Source organism: Telmatherina bonti (genome assembly GCF_933228915.1).
Source record: "Telmatherina bonti genome assembly, chromosome: 22".
NCBI classification, from domain to species: Eukaryota; Metazoa; Chordata; class Actinopteri; order Atheriniformes; family Telmatherinidae; genus Telmatherina; species Telmatherina bonti.
In genome coordinates, this window is record NC_136631.1 from 19,375,795 (window position 1) to 19,398,056 (window position 22,262).

Below are 22,262 nucleotides of genomic sequence, written 5' to 3' on the forward strand. Positions count from 1 at the left end.
TGTGAGCAGAATTCTACAGTGTACCAAGCATATTTGCATTCAAGCAAATGGGCTGTTGTGTGTACACAGGAGCAGCTGAGTACACGGCTGCCATGGCTGTGCTAGTTGGGGATGGGTGAAGGAAGTAGCTGCTTCTCAAAAGCTTTTTCATTTAATCTGGATTTGTTTAAGTTGCCATAGGATTGTGGAATGTTGCCAGAGGGCTGGAAGGATGTCAGGAGGCAGCCGGTACAGTAAGTGATGATTCAGAAATGGTCTGGACCACAGCCTGAAATATAACGGATGTCTAGAAAGAGTTGTAGACACAGATGAAAGATTAGAGGAGTAAGAATGAGTTTGAAAAGGAAGTGCTTGAAAACAGGTTCACCACTAAGAACTAGCTGTGAGTTATTAATGAAGATGGACAATAATATCATCAGCAACCACGTTGGGGATTGAAACTTTAGAATTATATGGTGCTAAGCATGGTGTACATTAAACAACTGGACATTAAAATGTACATGATTCTTTAACTCAAGCTTAATAACCTACTTGGATCCAAGGAATGCATTTATCCAGACATACAGAATTGTTTTAGAAGTTTGGAAGTCATCCCAATAAACTAGGTATTTTATCTGACAGCTGTTAGCTCAGCAACAAAGTGAAACAGGATTTCTGTCTTAGTCCAGGCCAGGAAACCGGTGTACAAGTGAGAACCCTCCCGAAAAATCAAGACTTAATTCAGAAATACATAAATACAGAGGAAAGAATGCTGTTTCAGTTCTCTTTCTCCTTTTTTTTGAAATGCAAAAAACTCTCTTTAAGTGTCCTGTGTTTATTAGACATGAATTTTATCATTAGGTCTATCATTTTGAACATTAAATATCTTGTCTCTTTATTTACATTTTACTCAATATCCCAACTTCATTTGAAATTGGAGTTGTAGGAGATTACTCATTGGCCACATAAAGCTGCCAGAGTTCACGAGAGCTATAAATGTACAATGCTCAGTGTTTTTTGCATTCATAGTATTAAATTAGTCCAGCAGGATGTGTGTTTGTCTGGTTCTTTCTGGCCCAACTCCAAACTTACTCTCAAACTCGGTGTGATAGTTGTTTTCTGCAGGCACAGCATTAAAGACTGAAAGGGGTACTGTATGTACAGTTGGTGTTTGTACACTTGTGTGTACTTGTGTAGTGGGTGTGGGGCATCAGGAAATTAGTCTTGTTTGGGAATGTTGCGCGGGAAAACCGTCTGGGAAAAGCCCATTAATGTTTTAGTCAGCTGCAGCTCCTCCCCACTTCCCCTTCAACTGGACTTCCTGTTGCGAGATTTGGCTGTGGAGACTTCCGCCCCAGCTTTAGACCAATGCATGCACAGGAATTTTTAGATTACGTGGTTTCTGGTTCAATATATACACATATACAAAAGAAAATCAGACATAGTATAAAAAAAAAAATAAAAAAAAATCGTGGAGGGGAAAAAAACCAATTTAGTTCCCGCTGCTCTTGGTGCACATCGCCCTCTTGTGGACCAAAGAGAAAAAACAAACATTTGTATTTTTATCTCTTTGTGGATGTCCACTAATTAATTGGCTGATATGACTAAGACCTAAAATATACAGCTGAGGGGCCTATTTGTCTAATATGGTATTAATCAACAGTTCTATATTTCCTCCCCTTTTCCATTGGCTTATCTGATTGCTGCCATACTCTCCTTGTGGCTCAGTACTGTATGATACCCAATTTCCACTTCCCTTCTTCCATTGATGCCTTTTCTTTTATTACAGTAATTGCACCCTGCATTGTTTTTTTTTAAATTATTATTATTATTATTATTATTATTATTATTATTCCTCCTCCCTCAACAGTGATCTTACTTTCCTGTTTTGTCCAAACTTTCTTTTTTCTGTCTGCATCTTCGCCAAACCTCTGTATCCTCCCTTTCCCACCTCCCCTCTTCAGCCAGGCTATATCAGGGACTTGGTAAGTTATGTATCCACTGGGAGCCTACAAGCCTTAGATAAGTGCATGGTTGTGTAAACTCTTTTTTTTTTTTTTTGTCTTAACTATTAATTTTAATACATCATAGTGACTGACAAGTAGAGTAGAGATGGCTTCTGTTTGTCCTCAGCTGCAGTGTGTTCTCTAGGGCTATAAATTAACACATTCGGTAAAACTAAAAGTATCCAGATAACACAATAGCAATAAAAAAAATTAAAAAAAAAACTATCTGCAGCACACTACTGTCTATGTAACCCACTTAACTTGTATTTACTATTAATGTTGTGGAATTATGAAAACAATCCATCAGAGGGCTGATGCTGTATTTAAATGTAATTAAATAAGTTAAATTATGTTATGAGATGAAAAACAGTAAACAAGACTTTTGGAGGAATTATCAATCACGGTAAAATTAAAAAAAAAAAAGTTATTTTATGAAGAAGCATTTGGGTAGAAACTGATGATGATTCTATCTACAGATTCTATCTAATTTCAATCTTTAGAAAAGTGCATGTATGATCACGTGTGCCAACTTATGGGGTGATAGCTTCTCTGGCTCATTAACCTCAGCCTGGCCTCCTGCAGAGCTCAGATTTATATCTGTTTTCTAGCTGTGTGATTTACTATCAAGGTTCTCTTGTTATTTGCTGACACTTTGTGTTCTGATGGCTGCATGGAGTCAGCTGCAGCTTGTTTACACATTGGGTGTTTGTGGTTTTGGGTGTATCTGGTGGTTTTAGGTGTGGTGATGGGATGCATTTGTTATTGGGAGTGGGTAATAACTTACATAGCAGTAGAAAAAGAAAAGTCACATGGGTGTTGTGTGTGTACTTGTGTATTTGCCAGATTTCAGCCCGGATTCTTGAAGCCCACCAGAATGTGGCCCAGATGAGTCTCATTGAGGCCAAGATGCGCTTCATTCAGGCGTGGCAGTCTCTGCCGGAGTTCGGAATCACTCATTTCCTTGCAAAGTAAGTTCTGCCACAGCTGATAAATTCTGCAGGTTAATAAATTGTTAGTACATGTTAATACTTTTATAACACTCACCCGCTTCCTCTGATTTATGTGCTCACAGTGATTCAGTGTCACTTCTCAGCAGATTGCCTCTCTTTCTCTGTCGTGCAGATTCCAGGGTGGGAAGAAGGAAGAGCTGATTGGAATCACCTATAATCGTTTGATCCGAATGGATGCCCACACCGGAGATGCTATAAAAACCTGGCGATTCAGCAACATGAAACAGTGGAACGTCAACTGGGAGATCAAAATGGTAGGGGACCCACAGATATATGGAAAGGCTGACCTTAGAAAGCTGCTTTCTTTCAGGAAAACACACATGGACAAAACTGTTGGTACCCTTGGGTCAATGACAGAAAAACTCACAGAAATATCTTTATTCTGACAAAAGTAATAATAAATAAAGAATTCTACGAAAATTAACAAATGAAATTCAGACATTGTTTTTCAACCATGCTTTATCAGAATTATATAAAAATAAGCTCATGAAACAGGCCTGGGGCCTCATTTATAAAGCTGTTGCATGCACAAAATCCAGCGTACGCCAATTATAGTCAACTTGTGAGATTGATAAAAACATGCCTTGGTAGTAAAATGTCCCTACCTCCACACCAACTGTGACCCTGGCGTACGCAAAAAATATGGAGAAACGGGAAACGGCAACACCAATGGCAGAGCAGAAATTTGAGACATTTTTTCAAACATAAACTTTGACACAGAATGTTGTACATTAACAGCATTTGCAGAAAAATAAGAAAATGCATTTTTTTTTATTCTTACTCAACCATGTAAAGCGTCAACCACTAATATACGTTCTAAAGCGAAGTCGTTCTACATGTTATAAAATCTATTTCACACAATAAGTCGTACAGAAGCTGCCATGCTAATGAAGCTCTAAATCAATAATTGCATTTAAAATTGCAATTAAAATGACGTGGTCACCCATCATTATGATCAGGGTGTTTCCCCCACCTGCAGATACAGAACATGAAGTGATATTGGATATAAAATGCACCCAAATCCATAAAGGCGCACAGTGGCTTATCTGCCCGGCACCTTCCAAAGGGAAGTGACTGACACGTTGGGGATGCCCACTTCTTTTCCCAACCCGGAGCGTAGAGTAGCAGAACAATGTGGACCATAGCCAGACACATCGTGGTGCAGCGGCCATAAAGCGGCAGATAAAGTGCAGGCAGATGTGCCTTGATGCAAAGGAGGAAACCTGTGGTACAGCTGCAAATGTGTGCAAGACAGTGGAGACGCTCCATAACATGGCACTTAATGGTTACATGTCACGCTCGCCTGCGACAAGCGCTGTTGCAGGTGAACGTCAGCGCTTCACCTGCATTCACCTGCACAATCATCCACTCTGAATGATTGTGTTGTCAATCATCCTCTCATGTTGGAACCGAACGCTGCTGTGAAACAGGCGTGGAATGTGCGTGCGCACTGCTTTATAAATCGTAAAGGTTTTTTTGCGCCGCATTACCTGTTTTCCGTGCGAACGCCACCTGTTGTCATCGTTGCTACGCACAGCTTTATAAATGAGGCCCCTGAACAGAAATGATTGTACTCATAGAAAAGACTGAAAATGATGTTACAAAAGGAAAGTTAATCCAAGGTGTGCTAGCATCACTGGTGTCTACAATCTTTTAATCAGTCACTGTGCTGTTTGCTGACATGCCACACTCAACATGGACCAGAGGAAGCAAAGGAAAGAGTTGTCTCAGGAGATTAGAAAGAAAAGTGTAGACAAGTGTGTTAAAGGTAAAGGCTATAAGACCATCTCCAAGCAGCTTGATGCTCCTGTGACTACAGCTGCACATATTATTCAGAAATCTAAGATCTATGGGACTGTTGCGGCAGCAGCAAAACTGATGACAAATCAAAGAAACAGGTAATACGACTGGTCCCAAAAGAGCCCAGAAAGACTTCTAAAGAGATTAAAGGTGAACTTCAAGCTCAAGGAACATCAGTGTCAGATCGCGCCATCTGTTGTTGTTTGAGCCATAGTGGACTTAATGGGAAACGACTAAGGAGGACATCATTTTTGAAAACAAATTATGAAAAGCCAGATTGAAATTTGCCAAACTGCATGTTGACAAGCCTCAAAGCTTCTGGGAAAATGTCCTATGAACAGATGGAACAGAAATAGAACTTTTTGCCACATCAACTCGATGTTCACAGATGGAAAAATGAAGCATATGAAAAAAGAACACGGCGCCTACTGTGAAACATGGAGGAGGCTCCTTGATGTTCTCAGGCTGCTTTGCTGCATCTAGCACAGGGTGTCTTGAATCTGTGCACGGGGCAATGAAATCTCAAGACTATCAAGAGTTTCTAGTGCTGGCCAGTGACAGACAGCTTGGTGTCATTCGCAGGCCATGGGTCTTGCAACAGGACAATAACCTAAAACGCAGCTGGAAACACCAAAGAAGGTTGGACATTTGTAAAGTGGACTTCTATGAGCCCTGACCTAAATCCTACTGAGCATCTTTGGAAGGAGCTGAAACATGACTGGAAAAGGTGCCCTTCAAACCTGGGACAACTGGAGCAGTTTGCTCATGAGGAGTGGGCCAAAATACCTGCTGAGAGGTGCAGAAGTCTTATTGACAGTTATAGGAAATGTTTTGGGGTTTTTTTTTTTGCAGTGATTGACTTAAAAGGTTGTGCAACAAAATATTAAGTTAAGGGCACCACAGTTTTTGTCCAGACCTGTTTCATGATTTTTTTTTTTACATAATTCTGTTGAAGCATGGTTGAAAAACAATGTCCGACTTTTATTGGTTAAATTTAATAGAAATTTTATTTATTATTACGTTTGTCAGATTCAAGTTATTTCTGTTGTCTTTCCTTCGTTGACCGAAGGCTTTTTTTGTAGTTTTTATGTGGTTGTTTGGATTCTGTGATCATCATAAGTTATATGTTTTTTTTTCTACTACTAAATTATATCTGTTAATATACACTGGTTTTATTATAACTAATAATTTATTTAGTACTTTTCTATATAAAAGTGCTATATAAAGTTACTTAAAATCATCCAAGATGAGTGATGGTCCTCAAAGTGCTGAATTTGTGTGAGCGGAAGCTTTGATAGACTGTTTGACAGTTAGCATCACTTTGACATGGGGCACTGGGTGGGAGTGGGTTAAACATCCGTTTAACCAACAGTTTTAAATAATCTGAGGTGATGCTGATTAATACCAATAAGGGTTGTGAGAAAATGACTGCTAATAAAGCTGAAACAGTCAAGCGTTTTGTTTCATTAAAATAAAAACACAATAGTTTTTTACTAAAAGTATTTGATCTGCTGCTGATGTTTCTTGAGTGGATTTTGTGTGGATTACTTTAAGGCAACGAATTAGTCAGTCGATGTTTAGACGTGTGGGAGAGAATTTTGTTTTTGGTCGACATGTTGTGCATCACAATGTCTGAAGGATATATTTGTGTTTTTTTTGGTTTTTTTTTTTTTTTTCCACATTCAAAGCGTGACTTGTGTTTTGCATTCTGTGTGCTCAGGTCACCGTGGAATTTGCAGACGAGCCAAGTCTGTCTTTTGTCTGCGCTGAGGTGGACTGCAAGGTGGTGCATGAATTCATCGGCGGATACATCTTCCTGTCAACACGCGCCAAGGACCAGAACGAGTCACTAGATGAAGAAATGTTCTATAAGCTGACCAGTGGCTGGGTCTGAGCTGTTTCAGACCAGCAGGGGGGGCAATGATTGTAGGTCAGGGGTGTGGGGAGTGGCTCAGGGTGGGAGGTGGAACTGAATTGTGTTTATTTTAATCTATTTCTGTCTTTTTAAGTGTTTGAACCTGTGCTGAACATTTCAGAACAGTGTGACTATTGCCATGATTGACACAAGTTTTATTTCTGGGTTTGTTTGTTTTTTTTCCCATTAGTGCTGACAAGGTCATATGTTACTACACTAAGAAAAAACAACTGTTGGATCAGCCCAGATGAACTCCTGTGGCTAAGCAGAAGCCTTACACTACCCTGAACCACCGCCTCTTTCCTCTCCTCCTTAAATGATGCCCAGCTTGCATCCATGACTGCCCTTTAATCCAATCAGATCTAAACCCAAAGGTTTTTTGTTTCTACTTTATTTTGTTCTTTTCACCTTCCTTTCTCCTCAAGACCTGGACTTTCAGAGCTGACATAATAATTAAAAACCTGTATTATCAGTGCCACAGCTGCTTGTTACATTTAAATTTACTTTAAAGAAAGACCCAATGAGTCTAATGAAAAGTGTATTGTAACAGCAGTGGTCACTCGTCCCAGCTCTTCATGCCCTCTATTAATGGTTTAATCTCTGAAGTCCCATGTAAGCACTTCTCAGTATATAGTCCTACTGATGGTCATGTGGAATTTCCTTCAGTTCCTGTTGTCCGTCATTTTCATTTAACAACTTGTCTGCTAGCTGACAGATGAGACATTTCAAGCCTTTGTATTTAAAGACCGCTAGTGGTGAGCTAGTCTGAAAACACACTACAGCTGAGTGCATGGGATGAGCAGTCTGTGGGTTTGAGAATATTTTGCAAAATATTTTCATCTTAAAAAAAAAATCTTGGTCTCATTCCATCAGCCGGTGCTTGATTTTAAAAAATGTAACGCTAAGTTTAATGTGTGCCTTTACTTTTTTTTTTTTTTGTTATTTTAACATAAGCAGAAAGTTTGTTCCATCTTTTGACATTTAAGTGCACAAAGATGTGCTACAGAGCATAAATCATTTTTCAGACATGGTTGTTTATACCTGTTTTTTTTTTTTTAAACTACAGTTTTTAACAAGCTTGATAAGCAACCACAGATCTGAAACTACAGATGTGTCATCATGAAAATCTTGAACACTACATGACAGTAGGGACATAATCACAATCCCTTGTAGCACCTCTTAGATTAATGCGATTCTATTTGTCACACCATATAGTATTATATCATTGTTATAAATAAACACCAGCAAAAGGTCACAAATTAGTTTAAAAAAAAAAAAAAAAAAAAAACAGAATGTGCAAGCTTTTTTTTTTTCTTTCTTCGGTATGAAGGATCTATAAATGAAGTATTATTTTTTGTAACTAATGTAAAAACACAAACGTTTTATAGAATTGTACAGTTGTTTTCTGCTTTGGGGATATAGAAGTTTTTCCTTTCAGAAGAAAGGAGTGAAGCCATTTGTCGTATTCAGAATTGTGCCTGCAAATGTTGTGCTCTTACCGAGTTTTCCAATGAAGATATATATGAATATATATGAAGATAACACTAGTCTCAAACTCCAGGCATGGTTGTCTATATTACAAATTTATATGCAGCTTGACACTGTATTCAGCGTGCAAGGTTGTTGCATTTGAGCTTATATTTGTTAATGTGCTTTTTCTTCTACTAATAATGTTCATTTCTGACCCACAGTAGTCATCTTTTTTTTTTCTTCTTTTTAAAAACTGACTGATTCTTCACGTGTTTTTGCTGCAAATTGAACTCGTTCAATGATTTTTACATTGCTTCACTTTTATTGCCTTTTGTAACAACTGAAATTTAATTCGAATAACATGAAGGAAACCCTGGAGTTTGGGACAAATCAGCAAAAAAAGAAAAGAGAAAGCCAAGCCTTGTTTGTTTGGTAGTATTTTTGTTTTTTCTTCCCTCTCTGATGTCGTTTTGTTTGCCTTCAGTGTCCATAGCAGTGGTGCATGTCCTGCTGTTCTTTTTTCTGACTGTAAAAATGCATTTATTTTAAAAAAAAATTAATAAAGTAATTTTTATTTAATGTGACTGTAAGCTGACTTATCTATCTGTCTGTTTGTCTGTCTAGCTAGCTATCTATTTCTCTCTATCTCTCAATGATAAGATAGATTTATCTATTGATCTAATCAAGTTGGAAAAAAATGTTAATGTACAATCTCCTGGAACACTGATTATACTGATGTATGCTGTAGACCTCCATTACTAAACCACATGTAAGAAATAAAAAAAAAACACCTCTGGGCAGGGTGGGGGGTTGTTCATCTGAAGATGAACTTCTCTATGCAGTATCTTGGCTGTTCAAAGGGCGGCACTTCTGGAAGGAGGATACCTGTTTTATAGGGCCGGGATGATATGCTTTAGTCTCTATTCGATTCCGATTTTATTGGGTGCAATTCAATTTAAATTGTGATTTTCACAATTCCTCAATATTGCTGATTTTTGTAGGCTAAAAACAACAAAAAAGAAATGTACAAAACTTTTTTTGCTTGTCTTTTTTTTTTTATTTCAATTGGGAAGAAAACACAGTAGCTAGACCATCATTCTGCTGCTATAATGCACGAGAAAATAAAGTAAAAAGATCAACAAAAACAATAAAAATGACAAATATTTAATCATGGATTATTTTTTTAATTTATTTTGAAAAAATATATTTTTTAACAAAAACATTGATTTTAAAATGGAGAAGCAAAAAAATCCCAATATTCAATTTTTCTATTTGATTTTCCCATCCCTACAGTTTTATAAGGTATCTGATGGAGCCCCTTCTCCACTGTGGAGTAGGCAACACACAGTGCTCCTATGACTACGGATACTACTGTTGTTTTCAACTTCCAGGCTTTCTCCTGTTCTTCCTCGAGTCCTCTGTGATTTTTGAGTTTCTCATGTTCCTGTTTTCTGAAATTCCCATCGTTGGGGATGGAAATACCTTGGGAAGTGTTTCCCAGGGGGTAGGGGTCTCCAGTCCACATTGCACATTTGTTTTCTGTACACTATGCCAGCTACTTGGTTATGGTGTTTGATGTTCTTGGCCTGCCAGTATCTTGCACCTTGCTCTGAGGTGCAGGCTTGTTTCAGGGGTTTCTTTGCAAAATCTGAATCTGGAGTCCTGTCTGGTGTGGTAGATGTGAGCTTCGATGGCCCTGGTACTCAAGGTTTGTTTTGTCTGTCCAGCCCTCTCTACCTCTTGGTTGGATTTGTTAAAACTGGCCACGTCGGTGATCTGTAGGTGCTACATTCCAAGCAGCGGCTTTATCTCCCATGACAGTTCCTCTATATTGTTTTCCTCCAGGTTCCAGTGCCTGAGTTATTCACTTAGTCTTGCATCCATTGGGGCCTTCTTCCTGATTTATTAATGGAGCTTGGATGTTTCATTTTGGATAGTGGCCCTGATGATCAGTAGGGTTCAGCCTCCCTCTTTGCACCTAGTTGCTGCACACTGAACTTGGGGCGGAACCATCCGTGCATGGTGAACAGCTTCTGTTTTTCACCATTGGTGGCCTGAACTTCCTCCTTTGGCCAGCTTATTATCCCACCAGGGTATCTGATCACTGGCAGGACATAGCTGTGGCCTGGATCTTGTTCTTGCCATTAAGCTGACTTCTCAGTATTTGTCTTACTCGTTGCAGGTATTTGGTTGTGGCAACTGTCCTTGTGGCCTCTTCGTGGTTGCAATTTGTTTGTGGTATGCCAAGGTACTTGTAGCTCTCCTTCACATCTTTTATCCTGCCTTCTGGGAATGCAGTGCCCTCTGTAGGGTCTACCTTCCCTCTCCTTGTTACCACATGGCCACATTTCTTCAGTCCAAATGACATTCCAGTGTTCCAGTAGATCCTGGCTGTGTGGATCAGCAAGTCAATGTCATTTATGTATGTCTGAATATATATATATATGTATATATATATATATATATATATATATATATATATATATATATATATATATATATATATATATATATATATATATCCTCCTCGGTGTGTGACGCAGACCTTGTGACCACAGACAATGCGATAAAATCATATCCCTTTATGCAATTTAGCAAATTGAAGCACAGATTGTCCAGTTAGTGTCTGATATTACCTTGAGTTTCCACTTTGTTTATAAACTTTTCAAAAATATAATTTAATCACAATAAAAAAAAAATGTATTGGTCAACTTGAAATGAATGAAATCATAGAGAGATAAATTGTGACATTATTAAAAAGGTGTTCTCATGGATGCTGTGTGAATGTTGGCAATTTCTCTGAGTTACACTTATAAGATCTATTCCCAAGTATGCACAGCAGCTGGTCCTTGCTGAGTTAGCAATGCCACTCTTAGATATTTATAATCCAGTTTATATTCTTCGGGCTGAATCTTCTTTGTCTACTCCATGTCATGAAAGGGGTTACAGTCAGCAGAGTTTTAAGATATTTATGTGTTAGACTGCTTTCATGCACAAGTGGTTTTAAAGATTCTGCCAGCAATTGCTTAAATACAGTTGTGCAGAAATGTCAGTTTGGCGTGGTTTGCTTGTTGACTTGAACTGGATATGTGAACTGATGTCACTGATTTAATGGATCAAACTGTCAAAAAGTAGAATGATGTGTCTGCAGTTGGTGTGAAGAATGAAATCAGCACCAGATGTGCAGTAGAATACATCACCACTTAGTCTCACACTGCTGAATGCTACTACATGAAACCTGATGAAGGACGTGGCAGATTTTTTCTTTTCATTGTTTAATGAACTTTCTTTTTCTTTTATATAAATTCCTATTATATGCTAAGATGATAATCCTATAAACATAGAGAACTGTGCTTAATAAGTGCAAACTGGTGTGGGCACTTAGGCAATGAACTGGTCCCATGTTTGTGTTTGAAATGATAGTAGAGTGTCAAATTTGAGACTATACTGCATGTCTTATCTTTAACTGCACACACACACACACACACACACACACACACACACACACACACACACACACACACATACACACACACACACACACACACATATATATATATATATATATATATATATATATATATATATATATATATATATATATATATATATATATATATATATATATATATATTTATATATATATATATTTGCACTAATTACATTGTGCCACTAGATGGCAGTGTATAACCATGTGTACACTTTTGTGTTTCAGTCTACCTGCGACATACTTGACTTGACTAAAACCAGTCATGCTTTTGTTCAGCAGCAATCAAGTGGGAGATGAACAGAAAAGCTCACAGAGGGTCTGTCAGTGTGCAGGATCTTGGCCATCCCCCTTCGGTGAACATGACATATGTCCGTCTGACACCTTCTGAGCACCTGGGATATGGAGGTGTTAGGGGGAATAAATGGAGAGGATCTAACACCAGCTGATGTCACAAACCCTTTAGATTGCCAGAAGGCAGCATGAGTTCATTGAGGAATTCCACAGAAAGCTGTTTAAGATTATGAACATCTTTGAAATGACTGATTTCCTTTGAAAGGAATACAGTTGCAACAACAGAATATCATAGTGATGTGGCCGTGCATCTGGATATACATATTCAAACAACAAAAACCTTGGCCATCTAAAAATCTGCAAAGGACACTTATCGGCTATCACTCCTAAAGTATGTCATCCTTTATGACTAACAGTACATTTCAGTGGCCTGTGAGTTTGGATCAACCCAACAGTTAGATACGAGATCAAAAGAGAAACATCAGAACAGGAACAATGAACTGAATTCTACAAGAACATCCTGTTTCTGTGGAAAATTGTTCTCAAACCAGCACCTAAACACTCTGCTATAACTTAAAAAAACACCTGAAGCACTCAGCCAATAAACACAGAGTTTGGAAGGCTGCCTTAATGTAACTACTATGTCCTTCTGCTTTTCTCTAAGGCCTCTGATGTTCCCTATATATAACCCAACTCTCCTGTGGGATCTGGTCCATTGTGCTCTCAGTTTGTATGGGAGATAAAGTCATCTTGCTGATGACTCCACCCACTGACGTGGAATTCCTGGGACCCCTAGGGAGGATGGTGGGTGGATGAGGGCCTTGATGTAAAAGAATAAAACGTGGGAAGATACTTAAAGGTGACATTTATAGATTGCGTTGCTCATGAACAATTCCTGTATTTTGTAGGAAGTGTAAACATAAAAGAAATGGAGGGAGAACAGTAGCACCTGTTACCATTCGAACACAAAAGCCTCCTGGTTAAACCAAGTGCAAGGAAATGTTCCTCTGCTTTCTTGTAGTTCACAGCTGGTTAACGTCACTCTGAATGTCACTGAGCTTTCTGTCTGGGAAAGTGTTTTTGACATTCACTCCTCCTGCCTGCAGTGAGCAGTCCTATGGATAATGTCAGCCATGACAGCAGATGTGCTGGTCAGTTGGTGTCAAGTAACCTTAAAAAGGTTGAGGAAAACTCTCTCTTTATTCTTCAGATAAGTGTTGTGACCTTCTCCAGATCAATTGGATTTTATTCGCTTTCTCAAACTCCTGTCAGCGGCCCTTAATACGTCACCATCAGTTGAAATGTTTGGAGGCCAAAAGACTTGATGCCAAAAAGTCAGAAAATACTTTGGTCCATTCTGCAATATCTCAGCAGCTGTCCACAGTCCACAACTTCAAATTTTGTAGACTATCATGGTTGCTAAATGATGTCTCTTTGCAGCTTCTCACAAGCTCTGACCTTTCTGCTCCAGTCAGCATGAAGGTTTGGAGGGAATATTTTTTACAAGTTTTTAATGGATCGCCATGACATTTAATACAGACATTCATGTTCCCTTCAAGATAATTTATACAAATGTTTTTCTCTACATGTCCAGATCCAAGCCTTTTATTTATGACCAACTAATACAAATGTGACTTTGCTGTGCTTCACAATTGGCATATTAGCATCACAGAGAAAAACATTTGTGGTCTGCTTTTGTTAAAGGTTTACAGACAATTTAAAAACCACAATAAAACAGAAAATGGTGGCAATAGTGCTTTACTGGTCATATATTTTACCTTTAGGTTTGGCTAAGCTAGTTCTTTTTAATCTGTCAGTGTAATTGGGCTGTAAATCAACAAGTGGTATCAATTTAAACTGGGAAACAAAAACTGTCACATGTTCCCATTCGTATAGTTTTTGCAACATTGTAAAAAAACAAGATAGTAAATCATATAATGTCACATGGCGTAGTCAGCATTCCCAGCGTGATAAACAGCAAAAACAGGTCAAATAAAGCAAGCATTCTGTCCAAGCCCTTTCCACTTTCTTGCATCGTTTTCAATATATTGTCACCACATGCAGTTTCACATCTTTAATCAGTGAAGAGCTTCACACATGAATTGCATTTATCATCCCTTTTATCTTGGACAGTTCAGTTCACATAAAAGGCTAAGTCTGGGCTAAACATGAGTTTGTGCCAAGACTTTTTAATCTTGATGTCATCGGTTACTTTCCAGAGCTGCGAAAATGACTATACAGGCTCTGTGACTACATGTGTCCTGGTCAAAGTTCTTCTCTGTTCAGAGACTAATACACCATTTCCAAAAAGCATGCAAAGTGGACCTTATTTTCTTGGCCAACTGATTCATGGTCAGCTTGGTATTAGTTTATTCCAGCAAATGTAACAGACTGCAACATACCTTAAGGATTCTGATTTTGGAGGATTTTATTAATGTGTATGTAGTTTCAAGGCTTTGATGCAGAGCTTTTTTAAATTAATATCTACAAAAGAAATCATCCACTTTGGTCTGCTGTCGATGTTACATGAGAACTGTCTCTGCAATACATAACAGCTACATCTCGTCAGCTGGATGAGCTCCAGAAGCCAAGGTTCACCACCTTGTCAGTCTTGCTGTGAATGTGGGACATCACACACGCAGTCACAGAAATTAAAAGTATGTCATTAAAGTCTTGGAGTGGATCCAGAGGGTGTTCTCTAAGCTGATGAGGTCATGTCACATGGTGTTTATTGAGAAGAGATGGGCCTTGTTGCAAGCCAAGGCGCCTGCTTCATGGCTTCCTGCAACATGCAAGAATTGCATGGTTTTGCATAAATACATAAGTGGACCCCAAAAGACTTTTATGATGGAAAAAGATGTCAGTTAAAGCTACGTAATATGTTGTGGATTCCAGCTCACAAAACATTTCAATTTCAATCTTACCCTGAGCTGCTTGCTGTGGGACTCATTTCTATAGTAATTCACTTCCCCCAGGGACCTTTTGGTTTTAAGCACTGTAGCACAAAATTGGATAATTTGCATTGCCTTGTGCACTAAAACCTGTTTTGTCTGGCTAAATCTTGTTTTGCAGCTCAGTTAATGCAATTTAATGGCCTGTTTTTGTGAGGGAATACATTTAGGACAAACAGGCCGGTGTCACGTTGCTTTTATTTATTTTTTCTTCCCGTGGTGGTGACAGAACCTGTCTTTGACTGGAGTGTGATGGGAATGTGTCGCTGCTTGACAAGGAGAAGACAGAAGCATCTTTTGGGATATGTTATGAAAAAAGACTAATATTACACAAATCAATAGCAATTTACTTTTCTTTTCTGAAATGAACACATTTTTCATTTCTCATTCCTCTGTGTTTAAAACTGAGAGTTGTTAAGAAACGAGTCTTCTTGCATCAGTGGTATTAAAAAGCCTCCTTGATGGCTTTTCTTTCAGTTTCATCCTCTTTTTTTGATGACCTTTTTGTTGTTTAGTTCGTGTTAATCTCACAGTCTCGGTGGACCCATGTCCATTTCTGTGTCTTGCATCTCCCTTTGGCGTCGTGGACATAGCACCTTTACTGAGTAAAATCTACCTCTGGCCCTGACTGACAATGCAGACCAAATTGAACTTGTTCAATAAAACTGGAACCTTTGCTCGTTGTTACCCAGAGGGCTCTTTTTTTTTATTGACTGCTGAAATTAGCTGCTTTAGATTGCTAGCCAGTAATAAAATGATAAGCTGAAGGGTGGATGGATGTCTGGCAAGCAGAGACAGAGGAGAGAAAACACAAAGACAAGAGAAAAAGAGGCAAATGAAACCTGGATCAACTGAGGCAAAAATTAAATCTTGTTTATCACACATAGATTTATCCTCTGCGATGTAACTGATTTACAAATATGGCATCAGGTCGCAACATTTCCAACACAAATAAAGATATAAAATGTGTAAAACAAATAAAAACGGAAAGATTTCTGAGCTATAACATGGACTGGACAAATCTTCTGGGGTTTTCATTTGCCTTAGTCTGCCCTTTACACTAAAAGAGGTGAAATGGATTTTTCTTTTAAGGCTGCTGCAGAAACCGACTCACACAATGTCCCTAGAAATATCATTCAGCTGTCCAGCGGCTATGATAGAGATGGATTAAGTTTGTAGTGTTTAATGGTGTGTGGCTCTATCACAGAGTCTTTTGCCCAGAAAGTTGCTCTGAAATCTGATTTTAGTACACCCCAGAGTAGCAGCTTTGATTCTAAATGTGTTGCCCCATTCCATTTTTCCCCTCTTGTAGCCTGTTAAGCTGGCTGCCTGTGGGCTGAATTAGTATGCCACAATACATGATGGAAAGAGAGACGACAGAAAAAGCTGACATTTTTCACTATTATTAAGTCTCTGTGTTTCATGTTTCATTTTTTTTTTCTCCACAAAAGTACTCTTAAAGTAAAAAACTGCCAATTTATCTGCGTTTCAACCTTAGTTTCACGTTCGGAACTCAAAAATGTCTAAAAGAACAAGGACAACCAACAGTGCTGATGGAGCAGTGATTGAATTGACGCTGCTTTACTATTATAATGCAAATGTGAAATGCAAAATGAGCAATTTCCATTCCTGACAGATGCTGAAGCATCTTTTGCATATCTAGAACAATAAATCTTTCCTTTCACTCATCTTCAAAGGTCTCCTGGTTGATGTTATGCAGAATGTGCTCTTGAGGAAAAGTAGGAGAAGCAGAGAAACATGGAGCTTAAAGTAAAAAAAAAAAAAACAACAGCGCATTTTAAAGGTGGAGTATGTAAGAATTTCAATATTTTCAAAATAAATGAACTAATAAAATAACTACAGTCATAATTAGATAATTTTTTTTGAACATGTAGGTTCCAGTCTGTCCATATTTGATGCGTTATTAAATTACAAGTTTAATTAATGACAAATGACAAAAAACACATTTTTTTTACTGGTAGGCAAACATTTAAGAAGGGTCTTTGTCATTAATTAAACTTGTAACTTAATAACACATCAATTATGGACAGACTGGAACCTACATGTTTAAAAAAAAAACCTATCTAATTATGATTGTAGTTTTTTTAAGTTAATTTATTTTGAAAATATTGAAAATCTTACATACTCCACCTTTAAGAAAAAAATAAATAAACGTAAAGTCTTATCTAACACATTTAGTCCCATAAATTTGGAATATTTGATATTGGCTTTTTTACTGATATCTGATGCATAAATTTTGTCTAGCTCTTAATTTCTGATACTGATATCAAGATACCGATATTTTCGGAATGAGTTGTGCCAAACAAACAAAAATATCTGAAAAACTGTAAATGACATTTATAGTGTTTTGTCATTTTGAGTCAGAGGAGACTTCGCTGAAGAGTTTGTTATATAATGTGTATCTTGTATGAAAGTTGTGTCATTAAAAAAGTAAAAACTGAAACTGATCATTTCTGATATTGCATATAAATGTCGGTATTGGCCAATAATGTTGGACATATCTACCATAAAAAAGGATAATACTGTAAAATACAAATTGGCTTTAAATAATAAATTTAAAATACATTTAAATACATGCAGATATTTTTATTTATGAAACCCAGATTTCAAGATTTACAACCAAAGAGAATCATTAGATTTGCCATTGTCAATGAAGAGACAAAGCTGCAGTGACTGATGGAAATATGAAAGTCATTTCTTGTGCTTGGCTTGACTTTCAGATGATGGATAGTTAATGTCAGCCTCAAATCTAATTAAACTCGGTGTCCTCGGCAAAGGAATACTTTTACGACTGTTGTCAGGAATGATGTGGGCTTGAGCAATTAGTTAGATAGCAGATGGGAAGATTTTAAAGAAGTGACAAGTCTTTCTGTGCCAGCAGCGGCTGGAAGGTGAAACAGATAATTCCCATAATCTGACAGATCTTCAAGACAAATCGAAGGACTGTCATCGATAAGCACTGCTGTTATTGGAGAAGTGAATGACGTAAAAAAGAAACACTAAAAGGGAAAAAGTTCTCAACCACTGATGTATGTTTTTCTTTACAAACCCAAATGTATTCAAACAGACTACAAGTTTAAAAAAAAAAAAAAAAAAAAAAGAGTCTAGCAGCTTAGACATTAAACATGAGGATGAAGATAATTCAGATGAAGAGCCAATACAATAACATAAGAAAATATCTTCCGTTTTACGGCCGATTTATTCTGCATCTGATGTGATTAGTTCGCCCAAATAAGAGATATTTTATCAAGCACCAGCTACATAAACTGATACCAGATCTGAGGTCAAAACATTTTCTTATTTCACACTCCTTAAAGATAATCAAAGCAGAGTGTTCCACTTGATATGACTCAGTAAAGTGAGGCCTGCATGACGGGTGCGCAACTTCAAACATTTCACTGAATGTGCCAAATTTCACAGCTACCATGAAACCTCACAATAACAGATGAAAGAAGACAACACACAAACACTGTCTGGTATTCCTTCTTTAAAATACAATAAAATGCAAAGTAAAATTTCAAATAGAGGAACACAGCAGCTGGCACGTAGTGCACTCTCACTCTGTGGAGTAGAGTACTCACATGAAGACATGTTTGTGTTCCCTATGAGCTCTCATGCAGCTCTGTATCTGTGTCTGAAGTGTATTTTGTGTTTAACGTTAGGCAGCGGAAGCAGCAGAAACACATGACTCCAGTGTTTGATTAGTGCAGTGGAGACACAGAGATGGAAAAGGAGACTCAACAAGAGAGCATGTATGGCAGCCATCTGGCCGTGTGAGGGGATGTGAGGCAGTCAGTGATTGGAGCAACGGGGTTCCTCGCACCGTTCCATTCCTCTTTCGTCAGATCCACGTGTTTACCCATGACTGGGGCGCCTCATTCTCACTAAACAGACAGGCAAGCTCAGCTCCTGGTGAGGCAGCTCAGGCTGGAAGGATGTTTATGTTTCCTCGGATTCTGTTGGGAAGGGGGGGCGAGGTTTGAGGGTGTGCAGTGAGAGCAGAACCGAAGGTGTAGAAAAGCCCGGATAGGAGAGGAGCCAGGTAGCTCTGGCAACAAGCTTGTCTCTACTGCACGTGTCTTAGTGTATGGTACTCTGGTGAGTGAATCAGCAGCTGTTAACATGTCAAAGCCGTGGATCCACTGACAGTGTACGCTCTGAGGTCAACTACACCCCAGGTATGAAAATCATTTGCATCATAGAAAACTGAAGGAAAACAAAAAAGCAACCTTCCATTTAACGTACATAAAGACTGCTAACAGATTTCTATATTTAACAAATAGTGAGACAATCAATACTGTTGTGGTTTGATAATGTGCATACAAGGATGCATAATGTATCTTGAATTTTCTGCTTATTATGATGAGACAGCTGTGTTTCAAATAACTAAGAAAGCAATGTACAGGAATTTGCTCCAAATTTAGCCTCCTTTTATATTTACGCTGGAGATGTTACATATTTTCATGGCATGAAAGTATCTGACAGCACTTTAATGCAGGCATAAGTCTCCTGTGATGAAATTTCTCTTGTCAGTGCATGGCAACTGTTCCTCTTAACGTCAAACAATTCACCACAATAGCTGTGATTTGTCAATTTTACACTTTTTTCCCCCCTTTCCCCATAGATTTTAGAGCTATAACACGTCTCGGAAACTTCAAACCACACAAGTACAACCTTGAGGGTGTTCCAGTCTCTGTGGTGTGTCATATATCCAAAAACCTAAGCTCAGCACTCAATTGAGCAATGATGAGGGCCAAACTTTCAACATATTTGTTGGGTAATCAATCTTCCTGCTATTGAGACTGGTAGTGCCATACACACGCACACACACACACAAAAAGCTCCACATGGTTCAGAGTTTTGTCTCTTCCATTGGAACTAATCACTGACCAAGTTTTCCCTTGAGAGATCCGACTGCCTGGAATTGCAAACTCGCCAGCAGGAAACAGTTAATACCCTTTTAACCCTTGCAGCTTGTGTGTTTGCATGTGTGTGTCTGTTTCATACTCCCCCTCCTTTGGCCATAGTCTCATTTTCCATCCACCTGGAGAGAATGAGTCATTTCTGTGAAAAACATTTCATGTTAGAAGAGCGCAGACCTACAGTCGAGCATTACAGTGTCACAAAAACGTCTTGTAGCTGTCCCGCAGGTCTCGTTGCCACGGAACATCTTTAAATCAGAGTAGATCGTCTGAATCCAAGCACACGTTCAGGTGGTCTCAGAGGATTGAGTAAAATGTTTTCAATTCAAAATTCCAAAAAGAAAATCTCTCCACATGCTGAAGCAGATGGTTGGACTGCTTGCTGTCAGGAATCCCAGAATCAACATGTAACACACTCCCAAGGAAGCGTAAGAAACATTCCTATTTGATTGTTCTTGTGCCATCTGCTTAATGAAATCTGTCTATTAACTTTCAGTGTTGCTGACTTAATGGTAAATACAGTGTATTCCTCAGTGGAAAGTTGCCTCATATCCGAGCTAAAACAGCTGGTGCTACATTATGAGAACACGAGTGTAGCAGGAGCACTGCAAACACCTGCAACGTTTAACATTTTGAACTCTGGAGGACACACAAACCTGTTCTGTGGTTCTTTTTTATCGGCTCCTTCTAAAACATACCAGAGATCAGCTGCAGAAATCTAGACGCAAGTAACAAAACAAAACAAAACAAACAAAAAAAAAAAATACAGAAGCACATAAAACATGAACTCTTGGGTGAAGCAGCAGCATCCAAGTCTGTCCAAAAGCAAGGCTGGGCTCATAAATGCAGCCTGATCTTTCAGGAGAGGAGCTAGAGCTCTCTAAGGAATTTGCTTGAATCACAACCAGAAGAGCAAAACATCAGACGGAGAAAAGTCTCACACACAGATGCTTCATTGTGTGGATGTGTGTGTGTGTGTGTGTGTGTGTGTGAATTCCTGTGGAGCAGATTCTTGTTGGCATGGCTGTAGAGTAAAAAGATGGTCGCCAGCTTGCATTGGTACCTCCCACTCATCCAGCACTACAGCATTGGGAAAGGCTCAGGTAGTGCAGGCATGTCAAAACAAGTCATTCCAACAAGTTATACTTTTTTTTTTCCCAAGGTGTTCTTAGGAAAAGCCCTTGTTCATTTTGTTTATTTTAGGAATTCTACAAGTTGAGTAAAGTTTGAGCTTCAGAGAATAGGTAATGAGGGCCATGTTATATTTTAAAACCGTTATAATCAATAATGCTCCGATATGATGTCACTAATGGTGACATGATTCAGTAGTGGGAACATGTCTGAAGTGGTTGAGCTACTTTTGTTCTTTTATTGTTGACTTTGGGGGATGTTGTAGTTACTTCTGTATTCTTCCCTTTACGGACTGTCTTCTATCAACTCATATATTTAAAGTCTGAGTCACCCAGACTGGGTCATAAAACACATCTTTCACTAGTACTGCAGCCCATCCTGTGGTATATCATCAGGTCTCTGGTGTGCAGACAACCGCTGCTTCGATTACGCAGACCAGCCCAAACATGTGATTTAAAGATGTTAACGTCACAAAAAAAACACGTTTTTTCTATGAGCATCATTATAAAATCATGATGATGGAATGTTGTTCTGTGATAACAACCCAAGTTTGGGGGATGTGTCATGAGTTCAGCTTCAAAACAATCATTCTCACATACGAAAACGCTGTGGATCCTCTTTACTTACTGTAAAGGGAGCAAAACTGTAATTAACAATATTTAAGGACAGTCATAGAAGAGGTCACTTTGTTTTGGCAGTGGTCACAATGCAAACTAGCAGTGCCTACTTAACTTTCAGAAAGTTACTCCAGTATATTATCATGGTTGATCAAACTAAAAGTTATGATGATGATGTTAAGTATTCATTTGGTAAGCTTTGTGTTATGTAAAATATGCACGACCATTCTTCAGAAGGGCAACAGCTGTATTTGCTTTCACATTTGAATCAAACATTGCTGGTAAAAATCTCATGAACGAGAACTGAGCTAACTAGTTCCCTACCTTAACTACAGGCGATAAAACAGCCACCCAATCTCTCTGTTTATAACAGTGTGGGAATTTTCTTCCTTTCTGTTTACGAAAAGACGAGGCTACGTGGTATGTTGTGACACTGTACGTGATTGGCGAGCTGGTTTATATCTATGTGTGTGTGTGTGTGTGTCCAGGAGGGGGTGTTTGCTACTGGTTTCCCATTCACACACAAACACACTCACTGGCTGTTCACAGTAGAAGGCAGCAGGGGAAATAAGTCTGCTCGCGCCGCTTTGCAACCAACAGCTACTTACAGACGTGAAGTCGACGCGATGTCAGACAAGAAATGCTGCCGTTCAGTCTGA

The 22,262-nt window shown here is 38.5% G+C and overlaps 1 protein-coding gene across 5 annotated transcripts in view; it reads left to right on the forward strand.

Moving 5' to 3' along the window:
* fermt2 (FERM domain containing kindlin 2) overlaps positions 1-8,750 on the forward strand; it is a 38,971-nt gene extending 30,221 nt beyond the window's left edge. For 3 of the 5 annotated variants that reach the window (XM_079262135.1, XM_079262134.1, XM_079262137.1), the window contains 5 exons: positions 1,944-1,964; positions 2,829-2,953; positions 3,108-3,249; positions 6,516-6,721; positions 6,901-8,750. In XM_079262135.1, the coding sequence (XP_079118261.1) occupies positions 1,944-1,964; positions 2,829-2,953; positions 3,108-3,249; positions 6,516-6,689 (462 nt within the window). In that variant the 3' untranslated portion in view covers positions 6,690-6,721; positions 6,901-8,750. The remainder of the gene's footprint in view (positions 1-1,943; positions 1,965-2,828; positions 2,954-3,107; positions 3,250-6,515; positions 6,722-6,900) is intronic. The other 2 variants (XM_079262136.1, XM_079262138.1) reach the window with 1 other exon arrangement.
* Positions 8,751-22,262: the final 13,512 nt, after the last annotated feature.